The 23,595-nt window shown below is 41.9% G+C and overlaps 1 protein-coding gene across 10 annotated transcripts in view; it reads right to left on the bottom strand.

Moving 5' to 3' along the window:
• The window catches only part of pcloa (piccolo presynaptic cytomatrix protein a), a 64,864-nt gene extending 55,815 nt beyond the window's left edge, over nucleotides 1-9,049 (bottom strand). For all 10 annotated transcript variants that reach the window (XM_017712199.2, XM_017712202.2, XM_017712204.2 and 7 more), the window contains exons 1-3: nucleotides 8,658-9,049; nucleotides 4,724-5,684; nucleotides 2,156-3,268 (exon numbers count right to left, since the gene is read on the bottom strand). In XM_017712199.2, coding sequence (XP_017567688.1) covers nucleotides 2,156-3,268; nucleotides 4,724-5,684; nucleotides 8,658-8,821 — 2,238 coding nt within the window. In that variant the 5' untranslated portion in view covers nucleotides 8,822-9,049. The remainder of the gene's footprint in view (nucleotides 1-2,155; nucleotides 3,269-4,723; nucleotides 5,685-8,657) is intronic.
• Between the last annotated feature and the right edge of the window lie 14,546 nt (nucleotides 9,050-23,595).

Below are 23,595 nucleotides of genomic sequence, written 5' to 3'. Positions count from 1 at the left end.
TGCATCTGCTGTGACTAAAGCCACAGCTGAACGTTAGTGCAATCAAGTAATTAGTTCATGACGGCTCATTCATGACTAATTCATGTGCTGCCACCAAGTGCTGGAGAAGGTATGACCCCAATCTCTTGCCATACTTGAGACATCACAAAATAAAAAAACGGCCCTTGGCGAATCAGAAAGCAGACAGTGAGCAATCTCAGGAGGGCTTAGAAAGAACATGAGTCTTCAACCTTCAGAGAAACATGCACACAAATGATGATGTGTTTGTTATTAAGAGAATCATGCTTTTAAAAAGGGTGGAGAACTCTGGCTAAAGAACCTTCATTCTTACAGTTTTAAACAAAGAGCTGTGCATTTGAGTGGAAAAGCACACATGGGCTAATCACACCAACAACAGATCACATGCACCAATCTCAGACAAGTGCACTAGGGCACCAGCAGTGGGACAGCCGTGCCGAGTGGTGAAGATAACATCTTGGATTGGCCAAGTGTTTGTGTTGGGCAGGAGCTGACAAGTGCACGGCAACTTTAAATGTTTAATGTTCACACATCAGTGTCTTACATCCTAAGGCACTGTTTATCTAACTTTATCACTGCCAGGGCACGCTCAGCCTGTTCTCTGATGGTGTTAAAGGGGAATTCCACTGATTTTTCAAAATTTCTGCATAATTCAATCAATGAAATATAAACAACGTCATTCAGAATTGTTTGATGTGAAATGGTGCATTGGAAGCTGATAGGAGCCAGGACCCAGTGTCTACAGTGGAAATCTAAGCATTTTATTTACTATCCAAAATGATCAGCGAGTCTACAATGTCAGAAATGTGTACTGTACAGTCCAAACTAAAGAAATGTATGCTGAAATGTACTACTAAGGTCCATCACTATACCTTAAATTAAGTTTAAAGGTTCATGGAAAGGGGCACACTTGATTTAAAACATTTCAAATTAGAAAAATAAACAGCCTGGAGTTAAAACAATGTGTATAGGATCAGAACTTCAAGAATGTAACTGTAACAGAATATGGTACAATTATGTTCCCTAACTAAAGGTACTGGAGACAAACCAGGGGATGTGAGGTGTACCTGCAGTTTAGCACATTTTTTTGAGAGTGTACACATTTTATATGTAATGTTGATAATGCTATAATAGTAAAAAACTATTATAATAAAATAAAAGGAGGGGCTACCTTGCCTTATAATGCACTGCTTGGATTAAAAAACAATTAAGTTTTGTGCCAAAACCTTCCCAAAAATATCATAAAACAATATCTCAGACACTAAGCAACATTCGTGACCATTTCAAGTCAAAATTTTCTGTAGCTTTAAGAGGATAAACACTTTGGACACTTATGTCAAATCACCACCACTGTGAACAATTCTGACTCCAAGTTTTACATCAAACCACTCTGAATGACTTTAGCTGTGTCCCAATTCAAGGACTGCATCCTTCGGGGGTGGCACGACTAGGCTGTCCCATTTGGAAGGCTCCTTCATATGTGGAAGAGAAATGTGTTCTTCTTTTCCATGGCAATGAAGGATTCAATGGCTGGATCCTATACCAGCCAAGATATCCCGACATTCATTGCATGCGGGCAAGAATTTGAAAACATGGCAGTATCAGAAGAGGAGTGAACAGTGGCTGAGGAGACACTTTTAAATAAAATTTTAATATTGGGTTTAAACTGTGTTGAATAGCCAATGATACAAATGTTAAAAAAAAGTTAATGTGGTCTGAAGCAAAACATACGCTAACATTCACGCACTGGCGGTGTGGCATCTACAGTTCTAATAAATGAAAAAATGAAAAACTAAAATCAAAATTTCTAGCTCCATCTTTAAAGCACTTTAAAAGAACTTGACAGGAGCAGCGTTTCATGATGCAAGGGTAAGAGCGGGAACAGAAGGGGTTGGAACGCAAACAGGAAATCCACCATATAGCAGACCATTTCAGTTCGGTCTACGCAGGCTTCGAAGGACACACCAAAGGACTATGCTTCATGTTGCAGATCTACAATGTTCTCTGGCATCTATTACCTGTCTTACCCAATCTGAATATTTTGGAAAAAGAAGGCCTAGAGGCTGACACCTGTGGCTTGCTTTCAGAACAGGCAATGAAAACAGAGGAGTGGTGTAGTAGAGATGGTGGTGCTTACCTCTGATAGATGTGGCATGGGGTTGAAGCCACACAGGTTACATACAGTCTTCTGGCATTCTGTACAGGTGCTGTAATTGGGCACATCTCCTGATCCAATGTTCAGCGCAACCTTACAGAGTGGACAGGAGGAATGGGCTGCTGAACATGGGGCTGGAGCAGATGGTTCTTCTGCTTTTGCAGGCTCCACTGTTGATTTATCTGCTGGGGCCTTCCTTTCAGTGGCTCTGGGTTTGGGAGAGGCTCTCTCTTTGGAATAGGCAGGTGGGGTGTCAGGTGGTGATTCTGAGCCTGAGTCTGGAGGAGATCCCGGAGGGGAGTCTGCACCAGAATCAATGGGGGAGTCAGGTGGTGATCCTGGTGGTGACTCTGGGGGAGACTTTGGGTCCTCCCCGGTGATGAGATTTGAGGCTGAGCTAAGTATAGAAGACCCAAACCCAAACATTTTTCCTGATACGCCATCAGATGCCTGAGAAGTGGCTGCTGGTGGCTTGGCTGTCTCGGTGAGTCCACCAAACCCGCTGAAGAGCTTCCCAGTAACCGACTCACTGGCCTGAGTTGCAGTGCTACCTTGCGATTTGGATGAGCTGCCAAAACCACCAAATAACTTCCCTGTGACTGACTCTGCTGCAGGGGCTTTCACATCTGTCAACCCTCCAAGACCAAACCCCCCAAAAAAGCCACCTGTGTCCTGCTTTGGTGTGGTTTTTGCAGGAGAGGGTTGGGGACTACCCTTTGGACTCTGTGCAGGTTTCTGAAGTGGAGGTGGCTGCTGTCCACGTTTTAATCCTGGAGCTCCAGGCTGAGCTCCCTGAGGACCTTTAGGAGATCCTTGCTGTTGCTGCTGTGGCCCTAGACCAGGAGACCTCTGTTTGGGAGTCGCTGGAGGAGTGGCTCCCTTCCCTGTGTCACCAATACTCTGCTGCTTGCTCAGCATTGGAGGCTTCTTTCCTGGCTCGTCCTTGGCAGGTGATCCAGGTGGTGGTTCCTTTCTCTGTGGCGATGGAGAGGCTGAGCCCTGCTTGGGAGGTTGTTTCATCATTGGGGGTCCAGGGGGTTCCATGCCGCCCATTGCTCGCTGCATCTGGCAGTTCAGGCACAGCCACTCTTTACCCTGAGAAAAGATTTAAAAATCCAAGATAGGGACACATGAAAGCATATGCAAGAAATACAAAACCATTTAATTTTCACTCATTAAAATACAATGCATTGATTACATAGACAATTACCTTCCATTTGCTCATAGAAGGTTTGTAGCTCATAAATTCAAAGGTCACCTGTTCATAAAGCTTGGAGAGTATTCCAGTTGTTCATCAATCAAATTAAAAACCGCCTTTTTATTTACATAAATCATAAAACAGAATTACTCAGTACATTAAAGAAAGCATGTTATCAAATATATTCAAAGGTAAATTTCCTGTTATAGAAAACTGCCTATCCCCACTGGACAAAGAGCATATAATAGAAAATGAATCTGTTGGACATTTATGTGTTACAGGGATACTGTTTCATTTTGTTTCACTGTCACTGTAGACAGGGTACAGTTCAAAAGTGGAACCTGAATCCAGTTCTTGAGGTTCACTGTACTGCATAGTTTATTGCTTTTCCTCTTTCAACAATCTGATTAAGCTCATTAGCTGATTATCAAAGTCATCATGAGTTGAACCAGGTTTGTTGAAGCACAGTAAGCACTAAACTGTGCAGCTTTGAAGTCCCCAAAGGATTAGACTCATGGAAGATTGTGGTAACATGTTGTGCCAGAAAACATTTTATTACCTGTGTCTAAGTTTGTTCTTTGTATAGAGGGATATGTATGACTACAGCTGATGCTGGGAATAATACAGAAAACTGATACCTCAATATGTAGATATCTACTGATGCTGTTATTTGAGGCCACTCAATACATACTTCCACCAACAATCAGTCTTGTAATTCTCCACTCTGAAGAGAACAGTAAACAACACTTTGTGCTCTCTCAGGCTTTGCTATTCTCAGATTGGTTTCCAAACACAATGAATGGCAACCTTCTGCACTTCCTCCCTGGATGATGTGAGTCACCTTGATAATCTTCCCCCTTGGAGCCCATATGGTCCCTCTCGCCTTAGGCTGGGGGGTGGGTACAAGTATCTGTTCTACCAGCACTGGGTGAGCAACCTTGCAAATCAAACCCAGCCAGTCTTCAAAGCTTTAAGCAGACTTATATTTGGACTTTTAACAATTTCTTGAGAAATGATGCATAGGTGTGTACATGATCCATGAAGATATCCACTACAGAGGCTGGCCTTCACATTGTTTCCACACTAAACAATGTGTCCACACTGAGCTCCCTATAGGTGGGCCCTGTTGAGGGAGGCCAAGATAAAGGTGCTCAGTTAGCTGAAATATTTTTTTATCTGTTTAAATCTGAACACCTTATTCTGGTAGTCGCAAATTACATTACCTACTTATCTTTAAATTCTAAGGACTTAATTGCCTTCTCCAGCAGAATCAGCCTTGGTGTCTGTTTTTGGTCTATAACAGTGTTTAGGGGTTCATTTGGGAATTATTATTTGTGCAGCAGGCATCTTACCGCTGAGTCCGGAGGGCTGAAGCCGCACAGACTGCACACCTGCTGTTTGCACTGTGTGCAGGTGCTGTAGTTGGGCGGCTGGTCTTTGGCCTGCAAGTTCATCTCAGTGGTTTTACAGAGAGGACACAGCACTCCAGCAACCTTCCCTGGAAAAGTCCCACCTTTACTTGGGCTTGCTGATGGACCCTGCTGCTGAGGGACAGGCTTTGCAGGCCCACCAGGGCCTTGCTGTGGCCCCGTGGGTTTGCCTGGGCCTCCTGGAACTGGCTTACTAGGCCCTTGTTGCTGGGGTCCAGGGCCTCCAGGTTTGGGTCCTTGCTGTTGAGGCCCAGGCCCACCAGGTTTGGTTCCTTGTTGCTGTGGCCCAGGACCACCAGGCTTTGGTCCTTGCTGTTGAGAGCCAGGTCCACCAGGTTTGGGTCCTTGCTGTTGAGGCCCAGGGCCACCAGGTTTGTGTCCTTGCTGTTGAGGCCCAGGGCCACCAGGTTTGGGTCCTTGCTGCTGGGGACCTGGTCCAGGACCAGCAGGCTTTCCTCCAGGCCCTTGCGGTGGAGCTCCCTGTTTCTGCTGGGGTGGTCCTTGTCCTTTAGGTGGACCTTGCTGAGGGGGACCCTTCCCTGGGCCAGCCTGGGGGCCAGGAGGTTTGGCACCCTGCTTGGCTGCCTCATCCTCCTCATCATCCCCAAATAGGCCAAACTTGGGGATGCTGGCGGAGGAGACAGCTGAAGAGACAGCACTAAGGGGGTTTGCCCCACTCAGGAAAGAAGAAGAGAACATGCCAGTGCGGGGCTGTTCAGGATCTTTGGGCTCCTGCCTGAAGCGGGACTCAAGGAGACTGAGGGATGAGGGGCTGCGGCCAGGCTTTGGTTTGGGAGGTGGTCCCTCTCCAAACGCGTCTACAGTCCGACTCTTACTGAGCCCAGGTGGGCCTCGCGCTCCAGATGGCTGAGGCTCTGATGACCTGTGGGGTAAACAAATAAATATACAAATAAATAATTCACCTCATAAATGGATGGTATCACTGATAAAATAATAAGACTGATGTCTTCTTAATTGCCATTGCAAAACAAAACACAGCTTCAGCCTTGTTGTGGACATATTATCCATACATATTTCAAATGTCCACTGTACTGGACATTTTTCCCAGGTATTCTAGCTTTATGGAAGCAGGTACATCACCACACTCACTTTTATGCATTCCAGAACTTTTTTTTGTACTGGTTGATCATTTAATAAAATGTTTTCTTTTTTATCTTGTCATAAACAACAACAAACATGGCAGCTAGTGAGACAGATGCTCACTACCTCCAAGACCAAACTAAGTAGTTTCCCTATTATTTTAAGACATTGTTTGGATTGTATGCCCTTATAGAATATCCCTTTTGTGAAAGGCAAAAAGGGAAATAGTAGATTTTTATTTCTACATTCACTGTTAGAAATAAAGGTTCTGTGCAGGTACATTTTTTATTAATCAAGGTACAAACAATATAATCTTTCCCTCAAAGGCACAACAGCGAATCTGTATACCGAAAGTACATTTTTGCAGGTGAAAGTACGTATTTGTATCCTCATAACCCAATGTTTTAAGACAGAACAATGAAATAAAAAGCCTGGAGACAAGACGGGGTGTGTGGTGTCAATACAACTTAGAAAATATTATTTGAACGGATTATTATTATGTTACTTGTACAGTTATGTTCCCTGGCTAAAGGTACTGATATGTACCTTTGAGGGTACCACCCCATTGACAGTTTCACACATGGTTTTCTGAGAGCGCACAGAGACAAATGCAGTGCAGTAAGTTATTCTTTCATTAGTGTAATAAACTAATGTATTATAAAGCACAATCATTCAGGATTTTAGAATTAGAAGTTTATTTAGGAGTGACATGGATTGTTATTGCTGTCTATGACAGTGGGTTTGCACATAAAATGTATGTAATATGTATAACATTATGTATAAATCTACGTTGAATGTAATATGCTGTATGCAATGTTTTTTTTTCAGATTCACTAATGCCAATCAGTGCATATGAAAATCCCTTCTTTTATTATTATGATCAAAAATTAAGATGACAATTATTTAATACTTTAGGAGGCTTATTTAAGTCCAGATACATTTTAATACAAATGTACACCCAGTACACACAGGAAAAGTTCAGTGCTTGCTTTGTGTCTTGTTATGCTGGTGATAATAACTATGCTCCTTTTTCAAAAACTCTCACATTTCACACACAAGTCCACCAAACACATGTGTTTCCCAGTAAACAAACAAACAAACAAAATCCCATTATGTTATTTATTATGCAGCAGAGAACATGCTTCATACAAAACATTGTTTGTTTTTAAAGTGGCCAGTCTTAGAGAATAATCAATAGCAGGCCACAGAACATCAGATGAGACACTGCATGACATGGCAAATTGACGTCAAGTACAAAAGCAGCTCGGGGTGCAAGTATTCAGCTTTAAGCAAACCACTGAAGCCTAATGCCTCTTCCAAGCATACACATGACCTAATTAGAGCATGATACTTTTTAACAGCAACATCTGAACGCATCTGAGTCCTGCTGTGCAGCTATAGAGACGCTATTTGGCCTCTACGGCACCACACAACACCATATAATCACTGAGGCCGTATAAAAGTGCTTTAACAGGTTGAGGGAGTCGGCTTGTCTAGACGTTCAGTCTTAATCAATACCTCATTCTAAGCAATGCTTCATTCAGTAATACCTGCAAATCAAACTCGAGGCTGAAACAACTGCGCTATGGGGGACCCAGTGATCTGAGCGAACTGCCCACTGCGTGACAGCGACGCGCTTCTCTCTGATCTCAGAGGCGCTTCGCTCTACACGCCCAGGGCTGATTTCAGCACCGCGGACAGCGAAGGAAACGCGCGCTGGCTTCCTTAGAACGCTCAATCCCCTCGGTTCTCACTGGTAACCCTACGCGCTCCACCGAGAAACACGGAGAGAGAATCAATGAGCACGATGGCATTCGAGCTCGCGGTGCTATATATAGTCATATTAATATTTATACCCGCTGCCCTCCCCCCTTCGCTTTTCTAGCTGGATAAAAATAATTTTCGAGGGGGGCACTGCGCTTCCTGTCCTCTTCAGCCTCAGTTTGTTTGCTTGGCGGCGATGTCAGCGGGGAACAGGAGCTGCGTTCCTGCCTTTGGTCGAAATTTTCACGCGTTCCCTTTCGAGCTGCGTCGAAGGCGTGTTATTCCCAGCCAGTGTTTTCCAAAGCAGCGCTTATGACATCACCTACACAGCCCATAGGAAGGGGGGTGTGTGCGGATAGGAGAAGGGACGGGGCGACCATTCATTTACAGATCGACGGAAAGAAGGAAGAACAGAAGATGGAGACGCGAAGGGGGTGGAGGAAGTACCAAAAAAAAACACAATTGGCATGGCATCTTCACCCGTCGCGCCTTTTGCGCTCCGGTGAACTAGGCAGGGATATGATCCTTCAGTCAGCTCCCTGAATGATATTTCAAGGCCCACCACGGTACCCCTGGTTCCAGCGCTTAGACTAGGAGCTGGTGGGTGTTTGGCAGGAAGCAGTGGTCCATGGACGAGACCACCGCTCGCTGGCACATTGCGATTGCACTAACACACGAGTCGCATTTCTGATTCTGAATGGGTGTGTTTTTGCCCCCCATGCTGCGGTCGTGATTGTGCCAAACCTGCAGTGCCCTCGTGCCAAAGCCCAGTGGCCGCTAACACACACACAGTTACGTACAGACACACACACACACACACACACACACACACACACACACACACACACACACACACACACAACCACACACACACACCAGAGAGCTGCACATCCTTGAACTGAACCAAAGAGGGAAAAAAAGGAGGAAAGAAAAACGGAAACCCTGCTGGAAACCGCAGTCGGAGCCCACTGGTGTCACTTGGTTCACTTGCCTGGACTGCGCCTTGGCCATCGCGGCCACGAGCTGCTTCCTCTCGTCCTCGCTCAGATGGCTGAGGTCCGCCTCCGCGAAGCCTCCCTTGCCGTCAGGCGCGAGCCCCGCTGGTAGTCCAGCGAGCCCCCCTTCGGCCCCTTCCGCGCTCGCTTCGTTCCCCATGATCGACCCCCCTAACCCAACACCCCCGCTACCGCCGCTAACAGCACCACCACCACCAGCAGCAGCAGCCTTCAGCGAGTCGTGCGCCGCTGTTTACGTCCGGACGAGGCGGTCAGATCGACAGCTGGCGATGGCATGTCGTTCTTATTTCTCCATATTTGCTCGTCTCGCCCCTCGATGGTGTCCGTCGATAACACCAAGAGCCGTGCCTCTCCCTCCAACCGCCAGCGCGCATGCGCCGCGCCTGACAGGTGATCAGAAGACAGCCCCCCGAAGGAAAAACAAAATTAAAGGGGACCAGCCTCACCAGAAGCACAAATAAACACTGTAATCTTCCCAAACAAACGCGGCCGGAGTCGGGAAGTAATTGCTTAATTAGCTGCGCGCTTCTCACGGCCCGCTTTCCGCTTGTGGTTTGTCTGTAAGACCCGGAGCTGCGCTGCTCTGTCTGCTCCTACCGAACACGCAGAGTGAGCGCGTTCACGTTCTCCTTATAAAATGATGGCTACACAGAACTGTGACAACTCAAAGAATGCGTGACTGGTTCCTTGTGTAGTGACATAGTTCTTAAGATTGATGGAGAATGTGTTGTATATGGTTCTATATAGAACCTCTTTGAAAAGGGTTCTGCTGTTGTGACAAGTTTGACATTGTAACCCTTTTTGTTGCTATATGGAGCCATTAAAAATGGTCAGTTTAGAACCCATATACAATTCATTCTTCATCAATCCGAGGAACCATTTCATCATGCAAAGCATCATCATAGAACCATTGCCTTTACTGAAGAACCCTTGGACAACCATGTTTTTTAAGTGCAAGTGACTGAAAACTTGTTCCATATGGCTTAAATTGTTCTAGCACAAAAAAAGGGCCCACTATTACTTTTTGATGCTATGTAAAACTATTTTGGCTAAGAGTGTGCTTTTATTATTACTATGAAGTGCAAAACAAACAAACAAACAAATAAATAAATAAATAAATAAAATACCCATTGAATATTCAAAAACAAGAACTGACGCAAATGTATGGTTCTAGTTCTAGTTCATTTTACACCCACTTGCAATAGGACATCAACCGCCATATATACTTTTAATACAATTGTCTTTTTGGTCATTTTCTGCTACTGTCATGTAATTTGGCTCATTAGAAACTTTTCTAGCTTTTCTATCCTTTTTAGCTTAACTTGCCTGATATGAAATGATATTCTGGATGTTTCTACGCTCACACAAAAATGTCTACGGTTATTCAGAATCATGTGCAGAATCAAAATAAGCTCATGTTTATCTCTGTCAAGCATGAAAATCAGCAAAAACCCTAATTTTGTGGAGGCTAGTATAAATGCTAGTTAGCTTCAAGTCTAAGCCACATTAGTGAACTCTTTCCTACACTTCTAAAATTGGTGATCGACACCAACACATAATTCTAGCTTATATTCTGGCGCACTTATTGGTGATATAGCAGTGATTGGTGACTTTATCTTCACCTAGAAGTGTAAAGATTGGCTCCAGCTGCAGAAGGCATGTGCTAAAGTACCCTAGGTTCAGTTGGTACTAATTTTGAGCCGATACCAAACACATTAAAAACTTCCATACTGGACCAATGGCAATGGAAAAAGCAATGCTCTTTTGTGCCCTGTATGAACACTCTAGTTACTCATTCAAACCTGTAGGTGTTAAATTAGCCCTTTGAATTTGGATGCACATAAAAAGTGGCAGAACAGTTTCATTGCTTAGTCCAGCAAGGGGCCAACATAATAACAACCTAAAACTGAACATGTAAATGGCATAAAACCAGGCACCTGGGTGGATCTATCCACACTCAGACTGCTGCTTTAAAGAAAATTTCCCAAAGCTGGAACTTTTCCCACATAGCCTCTTAGTCATGGGTCATATGGCTCGGGGAGTGAGTCACCTATCTAAAGGTTAAATCATCAAACAGCTGCAGAGATCAGATGTTTGTGACTACACCTACACACAGGCTCTGAGATCCTACTCAATAAGCTTCGCTAGTCACCACGTTCCACATGGCCACCACTAGAGCCGGAATGGTTAGAGAGGAGTGGATGAGTTGAAGCCACAGAGGAGAATTTTGACAAAGAGTGTAGAAATCCGTATCTACTCCGTAAAAGCAAAGGCACTTATTCACCAACCTGGATGAAGTTTGGCATGTGTATGTGTATCATCACAGTGTACATATCCAATTAATATAAAATGTAACAAATGCCACTATTATAACATCACTAACAAATTGAATATATATACAGTATACCTCCATTTCCATGTATAGATCATGGTGCTGTAAAGAAACTATGCTCTGGCTAATGCCCAGACACATGATCCAATCTTTCCAGGTCTGAAGAGCCTTCAGCCGTAATGTAGGAAAATCTAATCTCCGTTAGCAACCGTCATTGATCTCCACTGCAGAACTGATAGTGTCCATGGAGAAGGATGAAAATCTCTGCAGCTCCATGCCCATCCAACCTCCCACTGACCACAGATCTGCAACCCAGGGCTGAGGTGAAAGGATATATTTTGACCAAGAATGGTCTGTTTATTCAGGTGTTTAAATGCTGTAATGTTTTTAAAGAGAAATATTGGAACCATATGTTGCATCAGAAGATAAACTACAATTTGAATGATTTTGGATGGATTTAAAAAGGAATTCAACTCAATTTTTCAGTCGTTTTGACATACAAAGCAAAGAGTGATATGCTGTAAATGGTGCATCTTAGAGAAACTTACAGTGGTGGTGATGATAACCAGGGGTCGAGATTTCTACAATGCAAATATAGCCATTTTTTAAACAACCAGTGAATCTACACATCTTCTGAGTTTTATATGTCATGTAAAAAAACAGTAGTCATAACTGAGTCAAAATATGGTTTCTTTGGGCCTATTTTGCTTTGTCATGTCCTGCATGTGCCTCACTGCCATGAAAAACCATTAAAAACCTTCTCTACACTTGCATAAAACTCATCAGTAGGCATATTTGTTACAATTTTGTGTAATAGCTTTTTTTGACGAAGCTTTTAGAGGCATTAAATGCTTTGAATATCTGGCTCCTGTCACCACCACTGCATAAAGTTCTGAGTTGATAGGTTTCTCTAGCATGGATCATTTCACATCAGTCCACTCTAAATTATCTTGTTTACAGCTCAGCCATTTAAATTGACATATATCTTTAATATTCTGTGTAAATCTCTCAACTCCCATCAAAGATTAACTTGAATGAATCTATTTGCAAATGGATTTGCTGAGCTATCCTATATGGAATGTGTAGAGAAATACAATATTATTTATATAAATACCATTATATTATTAAAATATATAGTATCATGTATGCAAAAAAGGAAAGGAACACGTTCCATAACCATGTATGTCTGTCACAAAAATACAGAGCCTAGAAGCTGCATAAAACATACTGTTCTTCTTAATGGACTTCATTTCCCAAGATGCATCATAGCTGCTGTGCACAATGAGAAAACGTTCCACTCAATTAGCGCTGAGCCAGCCAAGCCTGAACACTTGCTCTACACACAAAGCCAGTGGATGCATCCCATCCACACTAATGCAAATCAGACTCTTTCAGTCCTCTGTCAGGAGTGGGCACGAGTAAGCCCATCTGCTCTGCTTAAGATCACATGAATGACTGAGATACTGACAGCTGAAGCTTATTTACAGCGTTCTGGAGCTCCAGGGGTGATTCGTCCTCCCCATGTCCAGCTTGAGCGCATCCCTGAAGGCTATGCCTGGAAGAGCGGCCCTTATCAGATTCAGGGAGCAAGAATGACCTCGGCACATCGATTAATGAGATCTAAATGTATTAGCAGCAGGCTAAGCTCTCCATTAGCATTATCTGCTGTTGGCACGGGAAATACTATCACAGAAAAAGTCACAGATTAAGAATAGCAGTGCTCATTCGCATCATTCCCTCTCTCTCTCTCTCTCTCTCTCTCACACACACACACACACACACACTCTCTCTCTCCCTCTCTCTCTCTCTCTCTCTCTCTCTCTCATGTAATATATGATTCCTGCTATAACGCACATACAAAAGCAACCAACAGAGAGTGAAACAGGATGAGGCACAACTTAAAACAGTGCAGTAGATATCAATAGAAAAAAAACATGCTAAAATATTGTGTGTGCGCAATGCTGAGTCTTACATAATCATTTAAAAGTCAGAGGTGTCGGGTTGGTAGTTTTTCAGACTGCATCATATATCTTTACATCATCATCAATGTCTTAAGCAGTCAAAAACAAGGTCTGTCTCAAACACAAAGTCAACATTCTGCTCAACCCATGTTACAATTCTTCCATGTATTGTGTGCAGTTACACATTTCCACCAGAGAGGTCTCCAATTCCCCAAATCTTCTGTAGTGCAGTTTTCAGCGCCAATGAAAAATACTTTTTTTACAAACCAATTTTTTATTTCTTTAGAAAAAAGAGACCATAATACATGACCCAAGCAGAATGTTCTCCTTTGCTTGCATGGTAGGCCATTCGCCAGAGAATACTCAACATATAATGTGACACACAGGACAGTGAACATAACTAATTGATGCTGCACACAGAATTTGTCTCCTTGAAAAACAAATACTATGTAGCACCAAATAAAGCTTCCACAGTGTCTAACAACATTGCTTTTGGCTCTATATAGAGCCATTTATTTTTAAAGAACTATATACAACAGCTTTTGCACCACACAGATCTATGCAAAAGTTTGAAGACTCCAATCATATTACAACATAATATGTTGGTTTCCTAAGTGAAAAAAAGTTAACAAACTTCTGTATTGACCTAACTAAAATATGGCATTATTCAAATTTTAGTGCACAATGCCAACATATTGGAAGCCTAGTTTTATGATTTATTTTATTTTACCTCATCATGTTAAAATAAAATAAACAGTAATTAACAGTAATAAACAGTAATTGTGCATTAAAATGTACAGATATGTGTTCTCCGTAGTGGATGTCTAAACAAATCATATAATTTCACCATCGGTGTCCAAACATTTGCATAGTAGAGAAGAACTGGCAAAGAACCATTCAAATGGTTCTCTGAGCAATCATGGTTCTAAAATCATCATCTATACTAAGCAACCCTTGAAGAACCACATTTTTTGATAGGAGTAGAAATTTATGTATAGCATCTCATGCATTTATACAATAAACAAGACTGCTGCTCTCACACAGTTCACAATGGGCTGCACAGTGGTGACTGAGAGACCAGCCTTTTCCCACACATGGCTGAGCAGTGAGGCGTACAGCAATGCCCTGAACGTCATGAAGCGGAAGCCTGAACGTACATGCGCTGCAGGATTCGCAGACAAAAAGGCAACCACCGTTGGCAGCCATGCAGATGGTCCCTGTGTGTATGACATATTGTGTGTGGACGGTGAGTGTGCATAGTTCTACTGCACGAACAGTGTGTGTAACCAAAGCCTGAAATTTGACCACAACGTGCTGCGTCCTTCATTAAATTTGAATATGCACCTCTATGGCCCTAATATTGTGTCGGAGACACAATAAAATCCAAACGGCCTGGAAGGACCTCATCAGCCTGAGCTGTGTTAGAAGTGGGGGGTGAAAGGTGTCGAGGCCATTGTGGTGGATGTAGATGCACAGCGGCGCTCATTTCACTGGTGTAAAATATGGCATCTCTGCTTATGTTTCAGTCTGTCAGTTAACCCAACACCATTTCTACTGCAGGACATAGACCTCTCACACTTACAGTGAAGCCTATGCACACACACATAGACACAGTCGTGTGCAAAACATTGGGTGCCCCTGGTCAAATGACATATTTTGTTGATAAGCGAAAATAAGTACGCATCCTTTACAGGCATACACGTCTGGACATTTTAATGCAGTTCTATCACTGTTTATGTGTTAAATTTAACATATTAGAGAAAAAAAAACATAAAATGTGAAAAGTGCAAAAGTTATGGCACTGGTAATATTTTATGTTTTTTAAATAAATAGAAACTGTGCCATAGCTCCCTGTGTTATGATATGTTAAATTATGATTTTTACTTAAAAAACTAGTAAAACATGTCATCTGACTAAGGGTATTCAACTTTTTGTATATGACTATATTCAACTTTTTGTATATGACTATATTTACATTACGTTTACATGACATTTATTCGTTTGGCAGATGCTGCTGTCCAAAGGACAACCCAAGCCTGATATGATTGGTGCTATGACTACATTTCCTACTCAGGAACAATTCAGGCATGTCAGAAAGGAGCCTTCAGTGTAAGTCAAACAACTATAAAATACAATAAGTGAAGACAGACAATACTGTTAACAAGGAAAAACAGAAAGTTATCTCAACACAAAGCGTTGCTAGAGTAGAGTAGAGTAGAGAGAGAGAGAGAGAGAGAGAGAGAGAGAGAAGGAAGAAGGGAGACAATGAGAGCAACAGGGTCACATACCTTCACAGTGTCTGCTTCTTCTTCATGCAAGACCTGTGTGAACAGCCTTCTGGCCGTTTCATTTGTGGTAAATTAGTCTCTCTGATCCCCGCACATCCCTCTTAACAGTCTCCACGTGCCTAATTCCTCCCTCAACACCCAGTTCTCATGCCTGATGACTACTGATAGCCACCCGACTAAAAATACTCTCTTAAAGGGATAGTGTGCTTCATCTTCCTTGCTGCTGGTCAGCCTTCACCTTATCTCCATGGCATAACTCCCTTTAACACAGACATGCCTAATCTGCTTTCTTATGACCTCACAGCCAATGAGTGTCTGCGGTAAAACGCACACAAGAGGCACTGATGGGCACACATACAATGTCAGGATGCAGGGCCATGCCTTCTGTATGTTCTATATGTTCTAGATGTATTATTCACTGCCTGTATAATGTATTTAGAAATGTAAAAATTACAAATCTATTAAGTTAATTTTGTTAGGAAATGAAATTTCAAACCAAGTCAATATAATATATAGATACATATGTAATATACATACTCTATACACACACACACACACACACACACACACACACACACACACACACAAATATATATACATATATCGCTGTTGTCGGAAGAAAACCTCGTATCTCCAAAATGGGAACTTTACATGAGAAGGAAAGAACTTACTTTACTTTTAATGTAAGTCAATGGAACCAAACATTTTCCCAGGTCATTTTGGGCCGTTTCCTGAAATTCATGTACAATGTAAAGAGCAATAGGAATTTTCAAACTATGTCAAAAACTGAAAAATTATAAAAATGGAGACACAAGGTTTTCTTCTGGCAACTATATATATATATATATATATATATATATATATATATATATATATATATATATATACATACACACACCATAACATATTTTTCCAACCAGTAACCAATCACATACCAATTGAAAGAGGGGGTCATAGAGTTCCTGACTATTACTGAAAGATGGCTCCCTTCGGTCTGTGAGGGGATGGCGAGCCCTGAGCAGAAAGCATTTTGCATTCTCCACTTCAATAAAAGTCATAACTGTGCAACACGATTTTTGTTGCCAGTGAACCTCCAACAACTCACAGCGTTCATCATTGGTTCCACAAAACTGGATGATCTCTGATTGCATTGAAAGAGCTGTGAGTTCAGTGACACCCGACATTCTCAATCGAGTATGGTTAAATTTGACTATCATGTTGATGTTGTCCGCACAGCTGGACGAGATTTAGAGCACTTGTAAAATTCTGTAAATCATTTACTGCATTGTTCTGTAATGATTTACATGTGAAATAAATCACACACACACACACACACACACACACACACACACACACACACACACACACACACATATATATATATATATATATATATATATATATATATTTATATTTATATATTTATATTTATATATATTTATATATGCCAAACATTGAGGTACAGGGTCTTGTCCTAGCAGTAACAAAGTTACTTGGAGGTTTGCATTGTTTTGTTCAACATTTCATGAAGTAACTTCAAATACTTTTGGGAGCCACTGTATATACAGTCACATGGAACACCCCAGTGAAATGATATCCATCCATCCATCCATCCATCCATCCATCCATCCATCCATCTATCATGACTTTTGTCTAAGCCACATTGTAAGTTTTATTTTTCCCCCAAACTGTTTCCTTCTAAAAAATAAACATTGTCTGTGGATTAAAATCTTTAGAGAACGCATTGATTTATTTTCACTTGGAAAATCAGTTAAGCATGTAATTTAACTGAGAATGTTAAAACTTTGGCAAACAATCATATATTATCTTGTGAATAAAACATATAGTGAATTTGAAAGAAAAGGCTTTTACGCTCATGCCCGCTGAAGAGTAAAATCCTAGACACTCAGTGGCAGAATATCAGATAATCTGTCAGATAAATGAAGAAAGCCGGAAGCACTTTTTCATGGTTGTTGGCTGCTTTGCACATCAGAGGGTTGGATTCTTTTCTTATTCTGCAAAGCCAAACATCATTACATCATTACGTAACCCTGTGTTAAGCAGTGTGTCTAGGTGGAGGGGGTGCGTTTTATTTAAACCAAGGCCAGGTGAGGGTGAAAGGCGACTGAGTGTGAAGGGCAGTGTATTGGCTCTCTCATTCTCTCCACCCACTTCCTGCAGATTAGCCTGAGCTCTCACCTGTCAGTTAGGCCAAGGTTGGGCCATAGCAGAACAACTCCAGTACTTTGAAGTAGATGTTTTTATTTACAAATGTATTAGTAAGTTTAATTTGATGCGCACTGCCTGTGAAAAGTTTGGGGACAGCCTACATTCTTTTGCATTTTTTTTTGAGGATAAAAAATTATTTTTACAGTTATTTTTTGAGTAAGTAAGAGAAAATAAGTGCAGGTAAATGACATAAAACATAAGCTATTTATATTCAGCAACACTCAGCATCATGATCATCAAAATATCTTCCTTCACAGGAGAAATAGGCTTTGCCTACATTATTTAATGGTCTTTCCTAAACTAGTGTTAATAGCACATATTGAAACTCTTATTTCTGACTAAAGCACACCACCAGGGAGTCTCTGGTCTAGCTTAGCATTTCACTCAATGAGTGACAAAATTCATAACATTTTTATGGTAGATGATGAGAAAACAATAACTTCTTTTAAGTAGTAAGATATGAAGAGGTCAGTTTTGTTATCAGGTTGTCTGTAATTCCCACATTGATACTATTACCAATATTAATGTGTGTGATATTGTTTTCCTCAAAATCAACTTTGTTAGTCTTTATCCTTTAATGCTTTTGTAACATGGTGCCTCAGGGAATTCATTTTTAAAGTGTGCACACTCACACAAAAGTTCTGCATGCTGATCCATTGTACTATGCCTAATGTGGATGCATGCATAATAATAAGTCTGGCACCAGCTTTTAAAGGGCTCATATCAATGAAAGCTGCATTATCTTCACTTAAAAAAAAGAGAACCTGATATAATATGCAGACATTGATTCAAAACTTACTGGTCCATACAAAGTTGCAAGAACAGCCCATTTTACATTCATTGTTTTTGTAATGTCATGAAAACAATATAGCTATAGCATATCATTAATATTTAAGGTATAAATGGTGTTTCAGCCTGGACTTCTAGCACAGTCAAAAGTACAATCAGCGCATAATTCACTTTCGTCAGTTTTAAAGCCACAGCAACAAAAGCAAGCCTGTTCTGAGATAGACATTGAAAGATGTTCACATAACAGTGAATTATGATTTTTGGTGTATAAAACCATGCAAATGTCAAGTGGACCTCAAGTGGAAAAAGAAAAGAAAAAGAAAAGAAAAATATAGAACATGGCCTCTACCAATGAGTTAATGAAAATGTCCTCAAACTTTTGAAGGGTCATGTATATTTTCATTCAGCAGGAGAGACTTCTGAGACTCAGGTAAAACATAACCCAGTTTACGCTGTCAGTAAATGGGGTTTTTATGTTAATTGGGCTCTGCCAGATGTTGTCTGGCAAAATCTAAAGGGCGCTGTATTCTAATTCAAGCAAATCAGAGGCAGGAGGCAGAGATTCCCTCCCACTGCTCTCAAAGCCGGGCCCAAAAACGTTAGGAGAGAGGGAGGGAGACAGAGAACACAGGCAACTGAAAGGAACATTACATAAATTTCTGGCCTCTGTGCAAATGCAGGGCCCCCTACACAGTCATGCCAATATTTATTCAAAAGTTTGAGCATAAAATTAGGCCCAATCCCATTTCACCTCTTGCCCTGACCCCTTGGCCCTTAGCCTTTTGTTTTGTGCATTCACGTTTAGGGTTAGGGTGTCCTGATTTTTGTTGAGATAGTGATAGTGCTGGGGCTACATGGCCCTCCAAACAAAAGGTTTTTAAGAGATACACTCCAAACAGTGGTATGACCAAAAAAAAAAAAAGAAAAAAAAGAAAAAGATGACTGCACAAACAAAGAAACTCGCAAATTTAAATATTTTCTCTGTTAAAAAAATGTACAGTAACCTTTGTATTGTCTTAGTTTCATGTTGTTTCAATGTATTATGGTCCTTTTCTTCATAAGAAGCACAAAAAAGCAATAGTACTATGCTAACATCTCAATATCTAGCTAGTTTAATTTCCTGTTCCCCCTTAAATAGTCCAGCAGTACTGATTCCTGAAACGCCAGAATGTAACTGCTGCTCCATTTAAGGTGGAATGGGAAAATTTGAACAAGAAGCTGGCAAAAGTTGATTTCAGCAATATATCACCAAAGAATTGGAGGTGGGTGATAATTAATAATTGTCACATTCTCCTATTTAAAGGCATATGATGCCCAAAAGACCAGGAGTGAGGTTGCTGAACTTTACCCTCTGCTATCACTGCAGACTGGCTCTGCAGACAGAGCAGTGCTAGTAGCCTGTTAATGAAGTAATGTCCCTTTTCATAAGATTTCAACCACTACCCCTTGTAACTCAGTTCCAAGGGTCAAGGTGATACTCGGAAACAAGGGACAGGGGTAAAAATAAGAAATAGGATTGGGCCCTAGAATTTTAGACTAAATGCTTAAACTAGTGGTTTCTAAACCAGTTTTCAGGACTCCCCAGACAGTCCAAATATTTTGCTTTATTCCTTTTAGCAGCTGTAATAAAGCAAAACATGATGTGTTAGATGAAAGATTTCTTCTTGGCTTTTCAGTTGGGCCCAAAGTATTGATTGATAAGTTACAATGTAGCTTGAATAATATACTTTTGAACAATTTACACAATACATTTTCAAATGAAATCATACTAAAAAAATGACCTTGGCAGTCTATCTTTAGACAGTTGTGTCATCACGTAACATGGAATAGTCCATTACAACTCTGGCAAGGGGGAGGGAGAGTTTGCCTTGAAATTACTGAAAATATTCACTATAGCCTTAAATAGCTGCTATTTTCAACATGTATAGTTACTTCTTCTTCTTCTTCTTTCGGCTGCTCCCTTTAGGGGTCGCCACAGCGGATCATCTGCCTCCATCTTGCCCTATCCACTGCCTCCTCTACTTTTACACCAACCATCTCCATGTCCACCTTCACTACATCCATAAACCTTCTCTGAGGTCTACCTCTTCTCCTTCTACCCGGCAGCTCCATCTCCAACAATCTTTGACCAATATATCCACTATTCCTCCTCAACACATGTCCAAACCATCTCAACCTGGCCTCTCTGGCTTTATCTCCAAACTGCTCCACCTTCACTGTCCCTCTGATCTGCTCATTTCTAATCTTGTCCATCCTTGTCACTCCCAACGAAAATCTCAGCATCTTCATCTCTGCCACCTCCAGCTCAGCCTCCTGTCTTTTAGACAGAGCCACAGTCTCCAAACCATACATCATAGCAGGACACACTACTGTCTTGTAAACCTTGCCTTTCACTCCTGCTGCTATCCTTCTGTCACACATCAGCCCTGACACCCTTCTCCACCCACTCCATCCTGCCTGCACCGTCTTCTTCACATCTTTTCTACACTGTCCATTGCTCTGGATGGTTGACCCAAGATTTTTGAAGTCATCCACCTTTACGACCTCTACTCCTTGCATCTTCACCTTTCCACCTGCCTTCCTGTCATTCACACACATGTATTCCGTCTTGTCTCTACTGACCTTCATTCCTCTCCTCTCCAGTGCAAACCTCCACCTCTCCAGATTCTCTTCCACCTGCTCTCTACTCTCACCACAGATTACAATGTCATCTGCAAACATCATGGTCCGTGAAGCCTCCTGCCTGACCTCATCTGTCAACCTTTCATCACCATTGCAAACAAGAAGGGGCTCAAAGCTGATCCCTGATGTAACCCAACCTTCACCTTGAAACCATTTGTCACTCCAACTGCACACCTCACCACTGTCTCACTATTCTCATACATGTCCTGCACCACCCTAACATACTTTTCACCTACACCTGAATTCCTCATACAGTACCACAGGTGCATATGAACACACCACATTCAAAATTTTACCATCAACCTCCAACTTCAGGCTCATGATCCTGTCTGACACTCTCTTTACATCCAGAACACTTTTCCCAAGCTGTTCCTTTAGGATTATCCCTACTCCATTTCTCTTCCTCTCTACACCATGATAGAACAATTTGCCATCCACCTCCAATGTTCCTGGCCTTGCTTCCTTTCCATCTGGTCTCCTGGACACACAGAATATCTACCTTCCTTCTCTCCATCATGTCTGCAAGCTCTCTACCTTTACCAGTCATTGTCCCTATGTTCAGAGTCCCTACTCTAACCTCCACACTCCTGCCTTTCCTTCTCTCTCACTGCCTTCTAACCCGCCTTCCTCCTCTCCTCTTTGATGGTCTTCGACCTACAGTAGTCCAATTTCCACCGGCACCCTGCTGGTCAACAGCACCGGAGGCGGTCGTTGTTAACCCGGGCCTCGACCGATCCGGTATGGAAATTATATTTGTGATCCGCATGATAGTTTTGGCACAAGTTTTACGCCGGATGCCCTTCCTGACGCAAACCTCACCATTTATCTGGGCTTGGGACCGGCACCAGAAATACACAAAGTACACCCCTAATGGCTGGTTTAACATGTATAGATACTTCGTCGTTGGTTATTAAACATTAACACATACAGCATATCTAGCCTGTTTTTTTATAGGGCACTGTGTGGCTGTTTACCTTTGTCTGATGCAAAGACTACCTCTGGTGCCATTATTCCCCCAGCTGTGATGTCCCTGTAAATGAAGGAGGGAGGAGTGTAAAGAAAGTGAGAGTATGGCCTAGTGCAGTGGAAGAGGGGGGCATCCATCAGATGTAGAGCAGCAGTGAAGTCGTCTCAGTCACTATAATGAGCTTCACATTAAGAGGGGGAGGGGCAACAGACTGGATCTGCTCATCACTGAGTCATACTCTGTGCCAAACACACACACACACACACACACACACACACACACACACACACACACACACACACACACACACACACAATATGTGTATGTGGACACGTTCACACACATTTACTGAACCTCTGCAGGCAAAGTTACACAGATGTAAAAATCTTAATGTTAAACTCACAACACGGCTGCTCTCCTGACTACTGACTGTCATCGGGCAATCAGGGCACATCCCTATGGGACACAGTGTTACCATGGTTACCTGGCCCTTCTCCACCTGGAGATTGTAATTATGGGGTGTTTAACTGACATCTTGTGTAATCAGGGAGGCGATTAGGTGTGTGTGTGTGTGTGTGTGTGTGTGTGTGTGTGTGTGTGTGTGTGTGCTCTCAAAATAATGCAAAGTGTATTATTTGGGCAGCGGACAGTGTTAAAATAATCACAGTCAGCAAAACCACCTCCAGCATGGTCAGCAATAATAATCCATTTGTGGATGTTGTAGCTGGAAAGCGGAAGAGCGAGAGAGAGAGGGTAGAGAGAGATAGTGAGGGAGAGCAAGGGGGACTCACTTGTCTTCAGGCTGACCTGAATCTCCTTTTTTACCCAGAATCCTCAGGGCTGCAGTGTGTGACTCAGAGAGAGACCAACAAGGCCTTTGAGTCGTGAGTTGACAAACACACACAGCCACAGCTAAATGCATGAGTGTACACATGACAGAGTCTCTGAGTGACACTTTACATTCTGCAGGCTTTTTACTCTTTAATACAGTGAGGAAGAGGGATATTCGGGTTGACTCAGGGCAGTTTAATTCCCCTTACCACTTCCAGCATTAGTTTGTATATAGATTGATTCAGGCTCAGGCCTGTGCTGGACCTACATCTAAAAAAAAAAAACACAGAAAAAGAAACTGAGTATTTTTTTGTAGTATCTTTAGAAACTGTCTACCATCTAGTGGTAAAGCAAAGGAACTGCAACAGTTGGTGATTACAAACGGTCATGGTAGTAATTACCATGCACTATTACATTCTTAAATTTCATTCACAACAATGATTATTCACCAATATTTGTAGAGATATTTTGCACTAAGGATTCCAAATATGTGTCACATTTCCTGCCAAGTACTTTTACTCTGTCTTTGACTTGAGCATCAGTGTATGAAAGCCCTGCGTAAGTCTAAGTTCCACTTTATTAACCTTTTTTCTGTTTGTATTCAATATCAAAAAGAGCCAGAAAATATTTCTAGCACAACTTGTGCAATTTCAGCCACCAAAAAGTTTTTTTCTCCAACACAATTTTTCCACTATTGTATGAAAGAAAAAGATCATATTTTGACCAGCAGGGGGCAGGTGTCCTCTGAGGACCAGGTGCAAAAAAAGCACTGGGAAGCTAACTGGCTAACAATATTTTATTATTTATATATATATTTTTTTCATGTGGTCAAGG

This window comes from Pygocentrus nattereri, chromosome 1 (genome assembly GCF_015220715.1).
Source record: "Pygocentrus nattereri isolate fPygNat1 chromosome 1, fPygNat1.pri, whole genome shotgun sequence".
Lineage (NCBI taxonomy): Eukaryota > Metazoa > Chordata > Actinopteri > Characiformes > Serrasalmidae > Pygocentrus > Pygocentrus nattereri.
Note: the sequence above shows the minus strand (reverse complement) of the source record. Positions and strands in the feature narration are given on the sequence as shown.